This window comes from Pelodiscus sinensis, chromosome 11, assembly GCF_052426305.1.
Source record: "Pelodiscus sinensis isolate ZL-2025 chromosome 11, ASM5242630v1, whole genome shotgun sequence".
NCBI classification, from domain to species: domain Eukaryota; kingdom Metazoa; phylum Chordata; order Testudines; family Trionychidae; genus Pelodiscus; species Pelodiscus sinensis.
Window position 1 is genome coordinate 9,934,961 of NC_143062.1, and position 18,879 is coordinate 9,953,839.

Genomic DNA, 18,879 nt, shown 5'->3' on the forward strand with positions numbered 1-18,879 from the left:
AGTCTCACCTCTGATCAGAGAGCCTTCTTCTCCGCAGCCTCTGCTGGATGGCATCTTGCGTCTATCGGCCTGTTGGACTCTCCATCCCTTTTCAAAATCTCCTCTGCAAAGCTCCTTTCTCCCTTGTCTCTGCTTCTAAATTTTCCCTTCCTCTGCTTTCATTTTGTGCACTTTTATAGACTTTTTTTTTAAATGATGAAAAACACATTGGGACACAGATTATGGAGAAGACAGGATAGAAAAGAAACTTCTGCAGAACTTTTAAAGAGGCTACATGAATAGATGTTGCCCGCCCCCTGGTGCTGTATTGTAGAACTACTTCAATTAATACAGCAGCTGGTGGGCCTCATTTTACCCTCCACTCCAATAACATACAGGGCTAAATCTATAAAAGGTGTGCATCAAAATGCACAGCTCTCAAGCAGACAAGCCCTAAAGGCTAGACAAAGAGGGCAAACATGATCTTGGACTCAGAACGCCACAGATTCAGTGGGTGCCTATGGACCTCAGTCTCTGAGATTACTCCCTTTTAGGCATATCTGTTTGGCTTGCAAGTTCTTTAGAGAAGGAACTGTCTGTTATTGTGTATCTGTACGACACCTACCACAATGGGCCCTGGTCTCGGTTGGGTTTCCAAAATGAAATACACAAAAAGGCAAATTAAAATGTAGGATGAGGGAGAATTTCTTTTCACTATGGCTGTGTCTAGACTACATGGCTCCATCGATGGAGCCATGTAGATTAGGGTTGTAGGCAAAGGCAAATGAAGCCGCGATTTAAATGATCGCGGCTTCATTTAAATTTACATGGCTGCTGCGCTGAGCCGACAAACAGCTGATCAGCTGTTTGTCCGCTCAGCGCGCTAGTCTGGACGTTCCCCTGCCGACATCAAAGCCCTTTGTCGGCAGCCCCGTTATTCCTCGTGGGATGAGGTTTACTGGTGCTGCCGACAAAGGGCTTTGATGTCGGCAGGGGAGCGTCCAGACTAGCACGCTGAGCGGACAAACAGCTGATCAGCTGTTTGTCGGCTTAGCGCGGCAGCCATGTAAATTTAAATGAAGCTGCGATCATTTAAATCGTGGCTTCATTTGCCTTTGCCAAAAAAACAAATCTACATGGCTCCGTTGACGGAGCCATGTAGTCTAGACATACCCTTTAGGACAAGTTTTCCTTAACCTCAATCGGGGCAGGATTTCTGAGGCAAATAATAATTACGGAGCATATAAATATACCTCACATTTCACATGCAGAAGACATGAGAGAGAAATGCTCCTGTTTAATTTTTTTGTTTGTTGTTCCACATTGGTAACACGTACCTCAAAAATTTTACTTTCACTGCTTCTTTAAGTTGGGCTGAGCATTGTTCTAGCCGATGATTAGGCATATCTGAGGCTTCCGGAATATTCTTGTTTCCTCGGAATCTACAGAAGTATATACCAGTAACTAATGCACACTGAATTCCATGAATGAGCAGGAGAAAGAGAAAGTGAGGTTGTAAAGTTTCAAATGTCTGTAACCTTAATACTATCACTAGATGGCATCACAGGGGAAAAAAAGAGTGATGGATTCTCTTTGGGAGTGCAGAATCTTTTAGATGAGTTGTACCATTCCTATTTCAGTCCCTCCAAAACACAGCTGCTAAAATTACCTCCTTTCTACATCAAGCTGTTCTCTGCTTGAATCCTACAACTAGCACCACATCACCAAGTGAATTGTATTTAAATTTCCTGTCCTTGCCACTAAGGCTCTACATAGCTCTACATGTTTTTCATTTTGGTTGCATGCATTCCTGGAGGTTCATCGTATGACATAAGCTTTAATTAAACAGTAATCTTTAATTCCTGGAGACTGCAGGACAGTCCAGGAGACTCTGATCCAGCTTAGACTCTTATTACATGGCGTCCTGTCCCACCCACTCTGCTTGGGTATGTCTACACTTGCCCCCTAGTTCGGACTAAGGAGGCAAATGAAGCATACTGAAGTTGCTAATGAAGCATGGGATTTAAATATCCCAGACTTGATTAGCATATTCGCAGCTGGTCACCATATTAAAATGCCGGTTGCCCGATTTAACTTGCAGCGTGTAGACACGGTAGTCCGATCCAAAATCCTTCCCTCGAATTAACTGTTACTCCTCATTGCATGAGGAGTAACAGTTAATTCGAGGGAAGGATTTTGGATCGGACTACCGCGTCTACACGCTGCAAGTTAAATTGGGCGACTGGCCGCGAATATGATAATCAAGCGTGGAATATTTAAATCCTGCGCTTCATTAGCAACTTCAGTATGCTTCGTTTGCCTTCCTAGTCCGAACTAGGGGGCAAGTGTAGACATACCCTCAGTGACAGGAGCCTCTGATGGTACATTCATTTCCTTCAACCCATTTCAGTTCCATGACCATAATTCAGACTCTCACAATGTCTGGCCACTACAAAGGCCAGATGCTGCACAGTGCTGAATTCCTCACAGGAGGTGCTGAGCATCCTGTACTACTGGTGGCTTCAGTGGGAATTGAGGGTGCTGGCATCTTGGAAGGTATGATACAAAGTTGGCTGGAAAAAAGAGCTTCCAAGAGGCAGCAGAAAGTGTGTGGGAGAACATCAAGCCTACTCTCTGCTCCACAGCCCACCATCAGGGGAGGGAACCAGCCTGAAGGTGGATCTAGGTAGGTTTTCCAGGAGATTGTGATCCAGGATGCTGTGACTTACAAGGCCACAGTACAAGAAAGATTGTGACTGGTTTAGACCCAGGGTATATACTACAGCAGGTTGGGGATTTTCCAGCAACATGTCTGTTCATAGGAAAATGGTTTGAGGGAAATAGTCTGTTTTGCTGACTTCCCCAATTTGAAAATGTTTTGGAGAAAAAAGTTTTTTTTTAAATAGTCTAAATGGAGTCTTTTGGCATTTTTCCAAATGAAAATTTAGTTGTCTGGCTTGAAGAAATGACTTTTTCTTTTAAAATGTAATGTATTCAGACTTTTTTTTAAACAAAGCTCAGAACTGAAAGAAAATGTTTTGAGATGATCAGAACAAAATGAACTAATTTTGTAAAAAAAATCAGATTGACAACTGAAAATTATTAAGATTTTTTTACTAAAAATGGGGATATGACATTGCACCTTATATTCTTTATGGAAATATGCTTATGAATAGGGATATGACATAATTCAAATACGGAATTATGGAAAATAATTTATGTAACATACAATTTAAAAAGTTATAATCTGCTGAATGTGCATATTCTATTTGTGTGCATGAATAATTGCTATATTTGAAGTTAGAGTTATGAAGTATAAACCTGTTTACTTGTCTAGATGTGCCAAGTGAGGGCCACTAGTAGTAATCAAGGAACTTAATGGCCCAGTATTTGGAACAATGATCTGTGAATAGACTTGCTTTTTCTGAGAGCCTGGACTATGGATGGTCCTGCCAAAACATGATTCTGGAACCCATTCTGGATGCCCTACTTTTCCATTGGAAGTGTCAAATTTTTTAAACTGAACACATAGGATTTCTGGCTTTGGCAACAGAAATATAAAGGTGGGAAAACAAACAATAGGATCAGATGCCTGTTTACCACCTAAGCTTTCCAGCTTGCGAGAAAAGATTATTACAATTATTGTCAAGGTAAGACACTGCATGTAACAAGTTTCTTTGAGCACTAGGCTTAACTGGTGTGGTTTGTTTTATTTTGCTTAGTAACTTACTTTGATCTGTCTGTTATTAGTATTGCAACCACCTAAATCCTACTTTTTATACTTAATAAAATCACTTTTATAAACAAACCCAGTGTAAATGTTACTGGGGAGGGTTTTGATAATAGCTATGCATCTCGCTCTCATTGATAAAGGGCTTTACACAGAGTAAGACGGATTTATCGGGGGTTCTGGTCCCACTGGGGCTGTGCTCCTGGGTGCTTTGTCAAGTCCCTTTGACCGAACCTTCCCGAACTGAGCTGTTCTCAGTGTCTGTGTTGCTCTGCTGTGGGCTGTGACCCCAACTCTGTGCCATTGCTGGAGTTGACCGGAGGGTCTGGCTCAGCAGCTTAGGAAGGTGGGGCACCCCAAAGGGCAGGTAGGTGGGCTCGTGGGATTTCAACACATCAGGTGACAGTCTCCAGGGGATGTCTTTGACGGAATTCTTCACAGCGGAGATATTTCAAAAGCTCTCATGGTATAAGAAACCAATTTCCTGCCTGCTCTAATGTACTCTTTGAAAGGCTAGGGCCCACCCTATGCACAAAAAGCCCCCTCCTCTCCCATACCTGGGCAATCTTATTTACTTAGGGGCCAACTCACATCAAGTAGTTTAACAATTGATGTTATATATTGATTATATATATTTCTTATTTCTTTTACTAGCTTTTTTTATCATTCTTTGTTACTCTGGATATTTTAGTGGGTTGTTTGAAGTTGGATTTTCCTTCAGTTTGGAGTATTTCAAAATAAAAGGCAAATATCGTAAGGTGAGTTTAAAACAGTCAACATTAGTATTTGTAATAGAATGTGAAACTGTATTATAATGGTTAGCCAGCAGGAGAAGCTATGCATAACATACCTGCAGGCTGCAGGGACATGCTGGCCACAGCTTCCCGCAGCTCCCATTGGCTGGGAATGGTGAACTGCGGCCACTGGGAGTGGGCCTAGAGATGGCCAACGTAAACAAAAGGTCTCACGGTCCAACAGTGGATTACCCCTCAGGTGCTGAAGGTTGCTGACTTCTGACCTATATGTTATTGTTACAGCTGCATTGGTGGCTAAAAAGAGGACAAATGAGTTGTCCTCCAACTATGAGAAGCCTTTCAAATTAGTGATGAATCATGACTAAGGGAAGCTTGCAATGCTGCTGTTCTATACAGAGTGAGCATCAATTTTCTGGGCTGCCCCTCCACCAAGCAACCTTATTATTTTGGGGGACTTAGGGGTAGGCCACAGCATGGCATACAGGCAAGGGAATTAGGAGGTAGTGACAACATGGGGCACAATTAGAGGGAAGCACCAGCTACAGTGGCCCTTGTGGGTACGTGCAGGTATGCAAGCAAATATGAATAGACATTTTTCATCACATTTGTGTACACGTGTGAATTGTGTGTGCAAATAGTGCATGTGTGAAAATGTATAAACACGACTTGCATGTGTAGGAGCGCATGCATGTGAATTTTGTACACGTGAGTTGTGAACGGGTGTGCATGTGAATTGTGTCTAAAATGAGGGTGGACGTGTGACACAGCCATGGCCGTTGCACTGTGTGTGTGACTGAGCGCCCGTGAAGTGCAAGTGTGCGAACGTGTGTGCGCGTGAACTGACTGTGAGAGCGCGCGCGCGCGGAGCTAGCGCGGCTGTCAGAACGCCGCCGCGGGCGCTCGAGGAGGCCGGGCACCGCGCGCTCCCGCGGACCGGGCCCTCCCGCGCCATGGCCCCGCCCCGGCCCGACGGCCCGCGAGGCCTGGGCCGCTTTTCCCGTCGGAGGCGAAGCGCCAGCCGGCCTCCCCTTTAAGGGCCGGACGCCGTTGCCAAGGCGGCCGGGGAGGCGCGGAAACCGAACCGAGGCCGCCAGAACGACCGGCCCCGCCGCGCGCGCCATGGCCGCCGCCGGCCTGGTAAGGGCCGGGCAGCCCGTCGCGCCGCGCCCTGGGACCGGCCATTGCGCGGCGCGCGCCTTGCGGGGCCCCAGCCGCCCCCCCCCCCCCCCGCTCGCGCCTCGCCTCGCCCCGCCCCTTGGCGCCGCGCGGGCCCCGCAGCTCGGGCCCTGCCCCCGCGGGAGCCCCCGTCGCAGTACGCGCAGCGCGGCCCGCCGCTGTTCCGCCCCTCCTGCCCCCCCCCCCCCGGGTGCGCCTCTGTCCCCTTGCACACGCCAGGCCTGTCCGTGTCCCCCGGCGCGGGGCCTGCCCCCCCGGAAACCTGGCCTGGGTGGGTGGGGGTGTGTGTGTGTGTGTGTGTGTGTGGGGGGGGTATTTGTATTGTGCAGCGGTCACCGGTAACGCTTGCCCGTGCTCTTGCCATTCAGGAGGATCCCTCTCTGGAGAGACACTTTAAAGGCCACCGAGATGCCGTCACTAGCGTGGATTTCAGTCTCAATAAGAAGCAACTGGGTAAATTATATTTTTGTGCTCGGAGAGTCCCCCGATAAGTTTCTTCTTTTTGCAGTGTAATTAAAAAAGCCACCGAGTACAAAACAGAAAGAATCACTTGCAGATCACTGAAGAATAACTTCTAGAAATGACACTTTTAAGGGGGTGTGTGTCTATTCCTGACACACACTGAGCACTGAGTGTTGCACTGTCTCACATATTTGTGTGCCTCCCTTTACTCTGAGACCATTGTATGGTAAAGCTTCACTCTTACTTCCTGTGACTAAACTGAGGCTTGTTTTCCATCCACTGCTCATCATGGCTGTGCCCAGAAAGCGCATGATACCTTTGTTAGTCTTTAAAGTGCTACCAGACTATTCTTTTTTTTTTTTTAAGTTTATTGCACTGGAATTAGTTTTCTTTCCTGAGAACCACATAGAAATTGACAAGATGTCCAGTAAGGCCAACTGTCCTTTTTAGCGCAGCAGAGAATTGCTATGTCTGTTGCAGAGGTGGTGAACAAAGAAATAATATGGTAGAGATGCTCGGTAGATACATACAAATACAGCAAGGACTAGCATCTTGAAATTCGTAACATGCTTAAGGAAAGGTATTGCTGTCAAAAAGTCATTGAATGGAAATGTATGATTTTTTTCCCCTTTAAAGAAATATGAATAATGGAACGTTCTGTCTGAAATGAGACTACATTAATCCTAAGTCTTTTCCAAGAAACAGAACTGCTTTTTTTATTATTATTATTATTATTTGAAATGACTGTGAAATAAAAGGATACTTCCAGCAAAAGCTATTTGGTATTTTGCCACAATTGACATTAACTAAAAGCTTGTGATTATGACCCTAGCATTTAAACCTAGTATTAAAAAACAATGTTTTATTTTCTAGGCATCTGTTTTACATATCCCACTTGCTGCTCTGACAAGGAAATAATGTTAGGGTTTTGTATGTTTTCATTCTAAAATTTGTATACAACCGTTGTATACCACTGTTTTTAAGCAAACAAATACAAACTAGACAATTGTTGTCTTTTATTTGCTTAAGAAAACCTGCAAATTTAACTTCTCCCTGAAGCTTCTGCAGTTTAAATATAGGGTTAGTTTGAAAAGAGATTTTAATTGTCACCATTTTAGAAGTTTGTTCTTCAATATTTTTCTGTAAGTTGCCATTGAGTATCTCTTCCATTACACATCACAGTAAGTGTCCACTGTGCTACGAACATATAAAATACAGCATGTTGCAGGGCAGCGATGGGCAACCTAGGCTAGTGAGTGGACCACATAAGTGGCCACGATGAGTGTCGTAACCAAGATGGTCTCCTGGGGTAGGCTAGTTTTGCTAACTGCACTGGATTTTATGGGATGTGGCAATTGATAGAGCCCTGTGTGGGATGCAAAATTTGTATCCTCATCCTCATCTGTATGCACAAAAATCCACTGATATCTGCATTGACGCTTGCAGCTGTGCATACTTGCGGGTATTTGCAGGGTTCCAGGTACAAAACTTGTATCCGCATCAATATCAGCAAAAATGAGCTGCTAATATCCCTGTCCACAGATATCTGCTTAATATCTGTGGATTTGCAGAACTCTGCCGACTGAACTGTAGCTGTGTTTTGATTGAATGCAGGAGCAGCACACAGCTCTTAGAATCAGTGTTGTGTGCAATCACTTCAAATGCCTTTGCTTTACGTGTGTGTCATTGTATTAATACCAATAGGAAAAAAACTTACATGTACAGAAACCAACGGGATCCGGCAACCCTGCGTGTAGGCAATGGTAAACAAAATGTCTTGTGGGCCACACATTGAACTGCTATGGTCACACGTTGCTTGCAGGCCACCAGTTGCCCACCACTGCTATAGGGAAAGATGGATAGCTTCATTTTCATCAGGGTCAGTAGCCCAGAGAAAGCTGAGAACATTCATCTGAAACCCTGCCCAAGAAAGACATCTAGGTAATCGTAGAAAAGCTGGTATCGTGGGGCACAAAACACTGTCACGAGTGTGGTTTTTTTCTATATGTTGCTAATTTACACAAATCAGATAAGTCCAGCATCTCCTTGGTTAATTATCCAAATGTAAGTGGGTGACTGCTGTTTGCTCTACAAAAAGAAAAAAAATCTTCTGGATGAGACACTGAGCCTCAAAATTTTGGACCCTCTGTACATGTGTGTGTTGCATATTATTGAAGTATCTCTCACAATGTTTGTATTTTATTGTCTTCAGCAATAACAGGCTTACCTGATCTAACTCTTATCTTGGGTTGCCATGCCTACTTTCAGTTAAAAAGCAATTCTAGATGCTTGGTTTGAATTGTTAATGAAATGTACAGTATGTAGTGGTACTTAAGGGTTAACAAAGGTCTTAATTCAGTGAAGGGAACTATTGTTGGCGCGGGCTGAAATCTGTGCACATCGCTTTAGTGTATGTGATTGTTCCAGTGTACCCGGGGAAGATACTAACGTGAGTCTTTTTCCTCTAAATTTAGCAAGTGGTTCTATGGATTCATGCTTGATGATCTGGAGTATGAGACCCCAGATGAGAGCCTATCGTTTTGTGGGTCACAAAGATGCAGTGATGTGTGTTCAATTTTCACCTTCAGGCCATCTGGTGGCCTCAGGCTCTAGAGATAAAACTGTCCGTTTGTGGGTTCCAAGTGTGTAAGTATATCCTGCTTCCTAACTCTTATGCTAAGTTGGGGTGTACAGTTTCCACTAGCAAGAGTGCTCTATTGTGTGGGTCGAGAATCTGTTGTTTGCTAAAGGAAAGATTATTGGGTGATGCAACAGCCATTTTGCATAGGACTCTTGCATAAAATTAATTTAATCCCGAATAAGATGTGATCTTATTAGTCCTAGCGACTGAAATCCTTTGTCCGCAGAAGTACAGCACAGATAATATCAGGGTAAGCTTCCTGACACAGCTCTAGTACTGTACTTAAATAGTGACCTACTGGTGTCCCTCCCAGTTCACATTCCATGGCTGATTAAGCGGCGAGGAGTCCTGTGGCACCTTATAGACTAACTGAAGTGTAGGAGCATAAGCTTATGCTCCTACATTTCAGTTAGTCTATAAGGTGCCACAGGACTCCTCGCCGCTTTTGCAGATTCAGACTAACACGGCTACCCCTCTGATACATGGCTGATTAGTCCTCTTTGTTAGTGCCAGAGCAAAACATTATAGACAGCCGTTCTAGAAGTTAGATTTCTGACTTTCTGTAGTTGTACCAAACAATAGGTGTCTTTTTTTTCCCCACGGCATCTAGTTTTTAAATTTTAATTGCTGATCTAAAGGTTAATAGTAAACTCCTGTTCCATTAATACAGAGGTGGCAAAGTATGGCCCGTGTGCCAGATCTGGCCTGCCAAGCCTTTGGCTATGATGTACTGCCTGCTGGGACTTTCAGGCAGGTTTCCTGCCTGCTGCAGCCCCAGGCTGTTCAAAGTGGGCAGCTGCTGGGAGCATGTCCCTTGTGGGGGGAGACTTCATGCGCTGCCCCCACCCCAGCACAATAGTTGCAGCTCCCATTGGCCCCCTCCTGCACCCCAACTCTCTGTCCCAGTTCACCACCCCTACCTTCTCTACATCCTCCTTCTCTACATCCTCTTGCCCACCTGCCCCAGGTTGCAACTTCTTGCCCCAGGCAGAATCCTCTCCTGCACACACACCCCCTCTCTGACCCTGCACCACAATCCCCTACCCCGGATCACAACTCCCTCTCAGACCCCACATCCTCTCCTGTACCCCAGTCTCCTACCCCAAGCTCCCTTCTAACCCAACCTCCATCTAACCGGCACCCCCTCCATAGAAAAGTGGCTCTTGACCACTTAACAAAATCTTATGCCCCCCCTCCAAATTATTGCCCACCCCTGCATTAATAGCAGAGTGATTGATATATGGTTAAAACAAAGGCCTTGAAGCTGGGAGAGCTGAATTCCATTTTTAATGCTGTCCTAGATTTGCATGGGACCTTATACTTTCTGTGCCTCAATTTTCGTCACTTCTAAAATTGTGATAATGCCCTGCTTAACTGGAAGATTGGAAGACTTAGTTTTCTGTTTGTAACATGCTTTGAGACCCTTATCTGGAAGCTGCTGAGCATTTTTACCATTTGTCTAAACAATCCTGTCTCTGTACTGGTGGGTTCACAGTGATCCAAGTATATTGGCTCTGAGCAGGCCCATCTACTAGTTATCCAACTAAAATACACTGTAAGTGGCAGAGGCCTGCATGCAATATGGATTCGCATCCTACTTCTGTATGCACCTTTACTTTTTCTACAACTAGTATCTGTTGGACTTCTGTGTGGAGCTGAGAGCGCCTCCCTCATTTTGCCAGACTCCAATGTTAAACTGGAGAAATGATATTTCCCCTCCATGTGGCAGCCAGCGTGAGGATTCCAGCGCAGATAGCTGTGAAAGAGTGGCTCTCTGGGAAGGGCTGTTAAAAGACTAAAGAAACAGGGGGTTTGGGCCCTGAGAAGGAAACAGGCTTGTGGTGGGTCTCTTCAGCAGTCTAAACTAAACACAGGGCCCCAGGAAGCAGGGAAGACATTCTAAAATTAATCGTTTCTTTTTGTTGGAATGTCTAATAGCTATGAGTAATTGTATTTTTGTTTAACACAGCCTAAATTAGACTGTCCTAGTTCTTGCTACAATCTAGAAGTGAGTCAGATTTAAAAAAAATCCCAGAATCTATTTGCTGGGGAATACAAAAAAAGATTAGACATTCCAAAAAAAAATCTCAAGGGACCCACTTTTTTTTTTTTTTTTTTTTTTTTAAAGCCTCTTATTTATAAACTATAGGCTGTCTTGTAAATTTTTGTTCTGTACACAGAGTAAGTTATACATGTAGGGAGCATAAACTTGTTATATAGAAATAGTGTAACCCTTGCTTTTAATTCAAATCTCAATTTATGCTTTAATATGGAGATACTATTATGTCTTCATAATGATAATGTGACTGTACAATAGAGCTAATTGACAGTGAAATTGGATAAAGTTAAACTACGCTTACCGTAAAGCAGGATGAAAATATGCAGATTGCAATGTCAGTTATCTTAATTTCCACTTAGTGGAACTTCCCTGGAAGAAATGACACACTTACATATAAAAACATGTATATTTAAAGACTCTAGATAAATTACACTAGATGGATGAACATTGAGGCTAAATCTTAATCTAGACTGAAAAAAGAGAGTGACAGTTTCTTCTACTTCCAGAACCTGACTGCTAATATATGTAATCCTGAAAACATAGTCTACAAAAAAAAAAAACCACTTATAGGAGTTCTTGGAAGTGAAAAAGTAAATTTTGTGGAAAAACTGAATGTAAATGAATGCCAGATGATATCACCTCAATACCGTTGAAGACATTAGTTCAGTGATTGAAGCTGTGTGTGTGGTTGCCATCTCAGGGTAGGTCTACACAGCAACATTATTTCAAAATAATTAGCGTTATTTTGAAATAACTTAGTTTCTACACTGCAGGCAATTATTTTGAAATACTGTCAAGCTGGAGGACTTTTTACTCTGATTCCTGTAACCCTCATTGTATGAGGAGTAAGCGAAGTCAGAGGAAGTGTGCTCTATTTCAAAATAAGTTCTGTGTAGATGCTCCCAATTTCAAAATAGCTTATTTTGAAATAAGCTTATTTTGAGTGAAGCCCTGTTGTATAGATGCACCCTCAGAAGTGCGCTAGAGTGGAAAAGGAATTATTATACTTGTGGCTGTTTTGAAGCAGCTCATTATGTACTATTGGATTGTGTAGCTCTTATCAGTGCTGATCTTCTATAACTATGCTCAGTCTTGATGTTTTTGGTTAAGTCTTTTTAGTGTGTTAAATTCACAGCTTGATTAAATGTAGTCAAGTAGATGCAATACAATCTCTTACTAAGGGGAGAACTTAAAAAGCAGTAATGGTAGTCTTGAGAGTAACTTGCTACACAAGTCAGTAGCATTGCTGTTAACAGTATGCTGTGTGAGGTCTTGATAACATAAAAATTTACAATACCAAGTTAACGTTTGTATATCTTGCTCTAAAAATAGGGATTTTATCCATTTTGAGATTCATTTCTTCTTTCTTTCTCATCAGATCTTCCTTGATCCCGCTTATCCTGTTCTCTAATGCATGGGTTTTGAAAATAAATTCATAAAATAAAGACTTTAAACTCAATGACAGACTTTTAGTACCCTTATAATGAGAGTTTACAATGATTATTGTGACATTGTCTGGAGATCCAACCTAATTATCGATTAAGCATGGCAAGATCAGGGAATTAATGGGCTTATCAAGAAGGGCTGGCTACTGACTGCCCTGGACGTTCTCAGGTGTGAACCAATGAGCTCTTGTAATCAGCTCCATCATGTCAAGTTCTAAAGAAGCAGAAATCTGCACTAGATGGAGAAAGGAGCTCCTGGTAAAATACTTGGGGCCCCTGCAAACTAGTTACTGTGCACCTGTGTCACAAGGGGGCGCTATGATCCGGTTGATCAAGCCGGATCTCACTACTCATTTGGTTCAGCATTTACAGAACGAAAGAGTCTTAAACAGTATCTTAAACATACTTTTAACAAGTTTTATTGCAGGCAATTCAGGAGCAATTTTAAAAGCACTGTATGTGTATATATATTTAGTACTAAGCAATTAAAATAACATTAAAAGACATTAAAGGCATTAAAAGCAATATTTAAATGGAATAATTAACAATCTACATCTAAGCTTTAACCCAATTTAGCAGCCTAATTCTTAATTCAATTGAATACACTCACACTCACCCTCCGGGGCTGGCCAGACCCCAGGTAATGTTGGTTAATTTGTTTGAGGTGCAAGTCCGACATGCACATCACCCCAATATGCCGAATCAATGGACTCCAACTTGTGGGGGAAAATGTTGTGGTATGTATCCTCTTGGCAGGGCCCAGTCTGGTGAAATGCCATCCACTGGTTACACGCGGTCCAGATGGGGTGATGTACATTAGTGACACCCCCTTCTTCTTACTGGTGTGTCCATGACCGATCCAGAAATATCTGGTTTTTGCACCACTTGCCTCACCACGAGTGTGAAACAATGATCTGTCCTTGGTTAGATTCTTCTCTAGTTACTTTTTCTTATCTGGCAATGCTGGGAATGCTGCCTCAGCACGCATATACATTTCTTTTATTTCACAGTCCTTTTTCTTAAAGTTGTAAACAAGTCCATAATCCTCTGGGGCTCTTGCCTGGACCTCAGCATAACCTCTCTTCAGCTCATTTACTGTAGATTCACTCATGCACTCGTACTAACCATTCACGCTACCCATGATTCATGACACCTGCTAAAAATCTTAGAGGTTACATGGATTGTGAGCTCTGCAATAAGCTTTATACTGCAGAGCCTGCAGTGAAACTGCCTCCTTGGGAGCAAGGCAGCAGGGGCTGCACTGTGGACTCTGCAGCCGGCTTCTCGGGAGCCCCAGCATGTGACTTGCAGGGGTGGGAGGCCAGAGCAACTCCTGCCTGCTGTGGGCCTTGTGAAGCAGCTGTATGCCCGGGATGTGTGAGCAGCTGCTCCAGCCCCTACCACTTAACTGGGTGAGGCTTACTGGTTAACCTTTTACATCCCTATGCAAACTTTTCTCAGCAGGTCAACTCCATTTGAGTTAACTGGGGCTGCATATGGCTGCTGAGTTTGTCTACAGGGAATAGATTACAGGATCAGGACCTTAGATTTGTTGAACCATGTTTACAAATGTTGCCAGTTCACATGGCTAATTTAAATGCCAGGTAAAGCTCTCTCAGTTGGCAGAAGGAATAGTTAGTTACCTATAGGCTTTTTAAAACTAGAGGATAGTCTATGTTGCATTTAGATCCAGAACTCCCTTTTCCTTGTCAACCTTTCAGACTTAAGGTCACCAGTTGTAGCCACCAGTCTTCTGATAGGTTAGGACTGGGTGGGATTTATTTTGGAGCCTGTCAGATTGTTGTTTGTTGTTGAAACAAAGGAGAATTCTGTCTCTTCCCAGAGCCTGAATGCATTCCCTCTGCAGGATCCCTTGTCTCTTAAAAACCAGGGGTTCAGGAATCTGGTAACAGAACCCAGCTTTCTGATACCAGTAACAGGGAGCTGATCCGTTGTTAGCTGTAACTAGGAAACCCCACCACCACTCATTCAGCTCTTGGCTTGAGCTCTTTGATTGTTCAGCTTTGTGCTATTGCTAGTCCACCCTATACTAGAGAGTAAGCCTACCATGCACCTACTGAATCTTTGAAATACTTGGCATTCCTTCCTGCGGTCTTCTGTCTGCCAGAAACATACCTTCCATACTACTTTGAAAATGCGGGTGAGAGGAAGATCTAATGGAACGTAATAATAAATTCTGTAGCTACTTAATGTTTTTAAATTATTCTTACTTAGGTACTTTTAATCAGAAATACCAGAAGTGTGACAATCGTGTATTTTTCAAATGCTGGGTGGGAAACATGCAGCTGAACTGTCTGCTGTTGTATTGTTATGTGATCTATCCTAGACACATTCCTGTTTGGTAGCAGTAATAGTTTATCTAACTGTAATTGAAACTCTCCTTTGTATACCTTGTCCTCATTGGTATGACAGTTAAGACCTGATGTTGGTCCAGAATTTTTATTGTTCTTGTCTTTATATACTGATTGATATAAACAGTCCCCTTTTAGCAGGATCTTTGATTTTCGCTAATTAAAAATGTCTCTTTTCTTACCTCTGTATAGAAAACACCAATGTAAATTGTCTCAAGATAAGATGGGCTAGACTAGCAAGCTAAAATTAAAAAAAAAAAAAAAAAAGATCTGTTTGAAGTGCTATATTTTGTATCCTTCCTAAACACTTGTCTGCTTAGTCTAGGTCAACAACTTCCTTCTAACATAAATGTATACAGTGCCCATAGAAACAGTGGTTAGAAACACCGTCTAGTATACACAAGCTTCAGGCTGTTTAGAACATAGTATCTTCGCTTCTTGTGCAGCTTAAAAAAAATCCATTACTTTTTCTACCTAGCAAAGGAGAATCTACTGTGTTCAAGGCTCATACGGCAACAGTAAGAAGTGTTCACTTTTCCAGTGATGGACAGTCCTTGGTTACAGCCTCTGATGACAAAACAGTCAAAGTATGGACAGTTCACAGACAGAAATTTCTTTTCTCCTTGAGCCAGCACATAAACTGGGTTCGCTGTGCCAAGTAAGTACGTGCTGCTGGCAAAAAACAGTGCTGGTGATGTATGTCTTAGAACAAAGAGAGCATTTAGCCTGTGGCTTTGGTGTAACAACATTGCCTTATGCTTCAAATAAATCCTCAGCTGAAGTAACTTTGAACAGGTATACAGATGCATATAGCCCTTGTTCTCCAACACTCAGGTAAATGCCACATCTCAATTTTTTCCTTTTTAACAGTTGGATTTGTGATGACTGGGAGAACCGCATGGGGAACTGCTTGATGGGTGCAAAGGTTGCAGATCTCTTGATATACTTAGACAGATTTGTGCACAGTGTTGGGGAGGAACCAGTAGTCACGGCATATGTAGTACCAGTGATATAGGGAAAGATAGGAGAGAAGTCTTGGTGCTCAAATTTAGGGTGGGTAGCTAAGATTTTATTTTTAAGTCCTCCATGGTGGTAGTCTCTGAAATGCTTCCAGTTCTATCTACAGGGCCAGTTTGATAGTCTGCATTGAGACCCTGTTGTTATGCCTAAGGTAATGGTGTTGAGAGGAGGGATTGGGTTCATTAGAGAATAGAGAGAACTTTTGGGAAAGGAGGAGCCTATGAAGGAAGGACGAGCTCCATTAAACCAATATGGAATGAGATTTCTGGCATGTAAAATTAAAAAGCCTGGAGAAAAGCTTTTAATTTAAAGTCTCTGGCAAAGCCAGCAGGTGCAAAGGTGCACACAGTTTGGACAGACACATCGTTGAAGGGGAGGATTTATTAAAGTGGACACTATAAAGCCCTGGTGTCCAACACTAGCCACATGTTGCTGTTTGGCTGGTTGTATGTGGCTAGTTGAAATACAATAGACTCTCTACGAATGGACATTCCATGCTCAAATAAGAAGAGTATTACATTAGGAATAGCTGCTGACAACTTTACCAAAATGGGAAGGATGTTTGTGAAATGCTTAGGCAGATTAGAGAGGCAACAAAAACAGAAAACCCAATAATAATGGGGACTTTCATGTACAGGCAGTCCCCGACTTACGCGGATCCGACTTATGTCGGATCCGCACTTACGAACGGGACTTTTCTCGCCCCGGAGCTCATGGGCGGCGGGTCGCCACCCGTGTCCTCCAGGGCGAGAAAAGCTTCTCCCGGTCTCCCTGGTCTGCTGGGGGGGGGGGGGGGGGGCAGCAAAGCCGCTGGACTCCCCCAGCAGACCAGTGACACCCGAGCAAAGCCGCTGCCTGGGCGGCTTTGCTCGTTTGCCCGGAAGCAAAGCTGCCCAGGCAGCGGGACCCCGCCGCCTGGGCGGCTTTGCTCCTGTCCCCCTGGTGTGCTGGGGGGGTCCAGCAAAGCCGCTGGACCCCCCCAGCAGACCAGGGACACCCGAGCAAAGCCGCCGCCTGGCTAGCTGTTGTATGTAACCTATTGCCTAAATAAGCCTTGGTACAGTCGAATGGAGGATAGCTAATGTAGCACCCATGTTTTCAAAACCCTCCAGAGGTGACCTTGGCATTTACAGGCTGGTAAGCCTAATCTCAGTACCTAAGCAAACTGTCTGAAAGTATAGTAAAGAACAGAATTATCAGACACCGAAAGGAATGCAATTTAGTGGGAAAGTGTCAACATGGCTTTTGTGAAGGGAAATCATTTCTCGCCAATCTATTAGAATTCTGTGAGGGAATCAGCAAATTTGCAGACATGGATGATCTAGTGACTATAGGGTACTCGGACTTTCAGAAAGCATTTGACTAGGTCTCTCACCAAATGCTTTTAAGCAAAGTAAACAGTCCTGGGATAAGAGGGAAGGTCCTCTCAAGCATCAGTAAGTGGCTAAAGGATAGTGAAGAGGTGGGAGTAAATAGTTTTCAGAATGGCCAGAGGAGCAGAGTGCCTCAAGAATCTGCATTGGGTTCAGTGCGCCACATTCATAAATGATCTGGAAGAAGGAATTAACAGAGAGATGGCATTGTTTGCAGAGAAGATAAATCCAAAGTAGATTGACAAATTACCCAGGAATCTTAAAAAAACCCCAAACCAACATAAAAGCAAAACTGGATGATTGGCAACAAAACGATGATAAATACTAAGTAATGCACACTAGAAAACAGTCCTAAGTATGCATACAGAATGATGGGTTCTACACAGGATGCTGTAACTCCAAGATCTTTAAGTCATCCTGGATAGTTTTCAACAACAAAAAAAATCAGTGTGCAGCTGTAGTAAAAAAAAAAAAAGTTAACAATGTTGGGGATCATTACGAAAGGGATAGGAAAAAAAGATGGAAAATATAGTACCCTGTATATAAATCCATGGCACTCCAACACCTTGTGCCCTGTGTGTAGTTCTGTTTTTCCCCATCTCAAGAGATATATTATAATTGGAAAAGATACAGAAAAGGACAACAAAAATGACTTAAGTATGGAACAGCTTTCATATATGGAAAGATTAAAAAAACTGGGACTTTTCAGGTTGGAAAAGAGATGACCTAAGATGGGATGTGGAGAAAGTGAATAAGGAAATGTTGATATTTACTCCTTCACATAACAGAAGAACCAGGGCTCAATGAATTTTTTAGGGAATAAGTTGAAAACAAAAGTTCCTTTTCTATAATATACAGCCAACCCGTGGAACTTATCAGAGGATGTTGTGAAGGCCATAAGTATAACTAGATTAAAAAATAATTAGATTCTCATGCAGGGATTACTCAATAAATTTTCCTGTTTTGTTTATTCCCTCTGAAGCATCTGGCCCTGGTTGTTGTTGGAAGACAGGCTACTGGGCTAGATGGACTGTTGGTCTGACCCAATATGCCTGTTTTTATGTTTCTTTTTCTGTCCAGTTACTTCAGCCCTGTTCATTTCTTCTTATCTTGTATAGGATGTGTGTTAAATTGAAGAACCCCTAAAATGTATGTAAGGTAAGGTTGCTTGTTCATCTAAACATAAGAAACATTAGAATTGCCATAAAGGGTCAGACCAAAGGTCCATCTAGTGGTCTAATATCCCATCTTCCAACAGTGGCCAATGCTAGGCCCTCCAGAGGGAATGAACAGAACAGGGAATCATTAAGTGATCCATCCCAGCCTTGACGAAACAGAAGCTAGAAACATCATCCCTTCCCATTGATGGGCCTGTCCTCCATGAATGTATCTAGTTATCTGGGTGTTCTAGTGAAATTTAATCTCTAATATTGATACCATTCTCTGGTGTAGGGGCTATACATGATGTGATATCAGAAGTAGTGTATGCACATTATACTATAGGTATGGCTGTAATCTTTCCTTGCATCCTAAAGCCTTGATCCTGTAAAGATTTATGCATGTGAGTAGATGTGTTGAGCACGGTGGAACTACTTGCACATGTGAAATTCTTGGAGAGGGTGGCTTAAGGTTGCACTTGTTTTCAACACCCATTTTGAGCTTCTCCAAAGAGCCTTAATCAGAAATACAGGCATTTTGGGGACAAATTAATTATCCTTCCTACTGACAGTGAATCTAGAAATTGTATGAAGCAGGGCCTAGAAATGAAGAACTTGAAACAGGCTTAAATGAAAACATGCAGGATAGATGATATGAGATCAGTTTAGCCATTTTTTTCTGAAGTCATTTAATCTGCATTCTGTTCAAT

At 42.9% G+C, this 18,879-nt stretch overlaps 1 protein-coding gene across 5 annotated transcripts in view; it reads left to right on the plus strand.

Annotated features, from left to right (window-relative positions):
- Positions 1 to 5,367: 5,367 nt before the first annotated feature.
- Positions 5,368 to 18,879, plus strand: part of POC1A (POC1 centriolar protein A) — a 161,852-nt gene continuing 148,340 nt past the window's right edge. For 4 of the 5 annotated variants that reach the window (XR_012906534.2, XM_075939433.2, XM_075939432.2 and 1 more), the window contains exons 1-3: positions 6,009 to 6,093; positions 8,577 to 8,748; positions 15,098 to 15,277. Coding sequence is in view for 4 of the 5 variants with exons in the window: in XM_075939433.2 (XP_075795548.2) it covers positions 8,588 to 8,748; positions 15,098 to 15,277 (341 nt within the window). In the remaining variant the exon portion in view is untranslated. Of the gene's footprint in view, positions 5,602 to 6,008; positions 6,094 to 8,576; positions 8,749 to 15,097; positions 15,278 to 18,879 lie in introns of those variants that run through there. The other variant, XM_075939430.2, reaches the window with a different exon arrangement.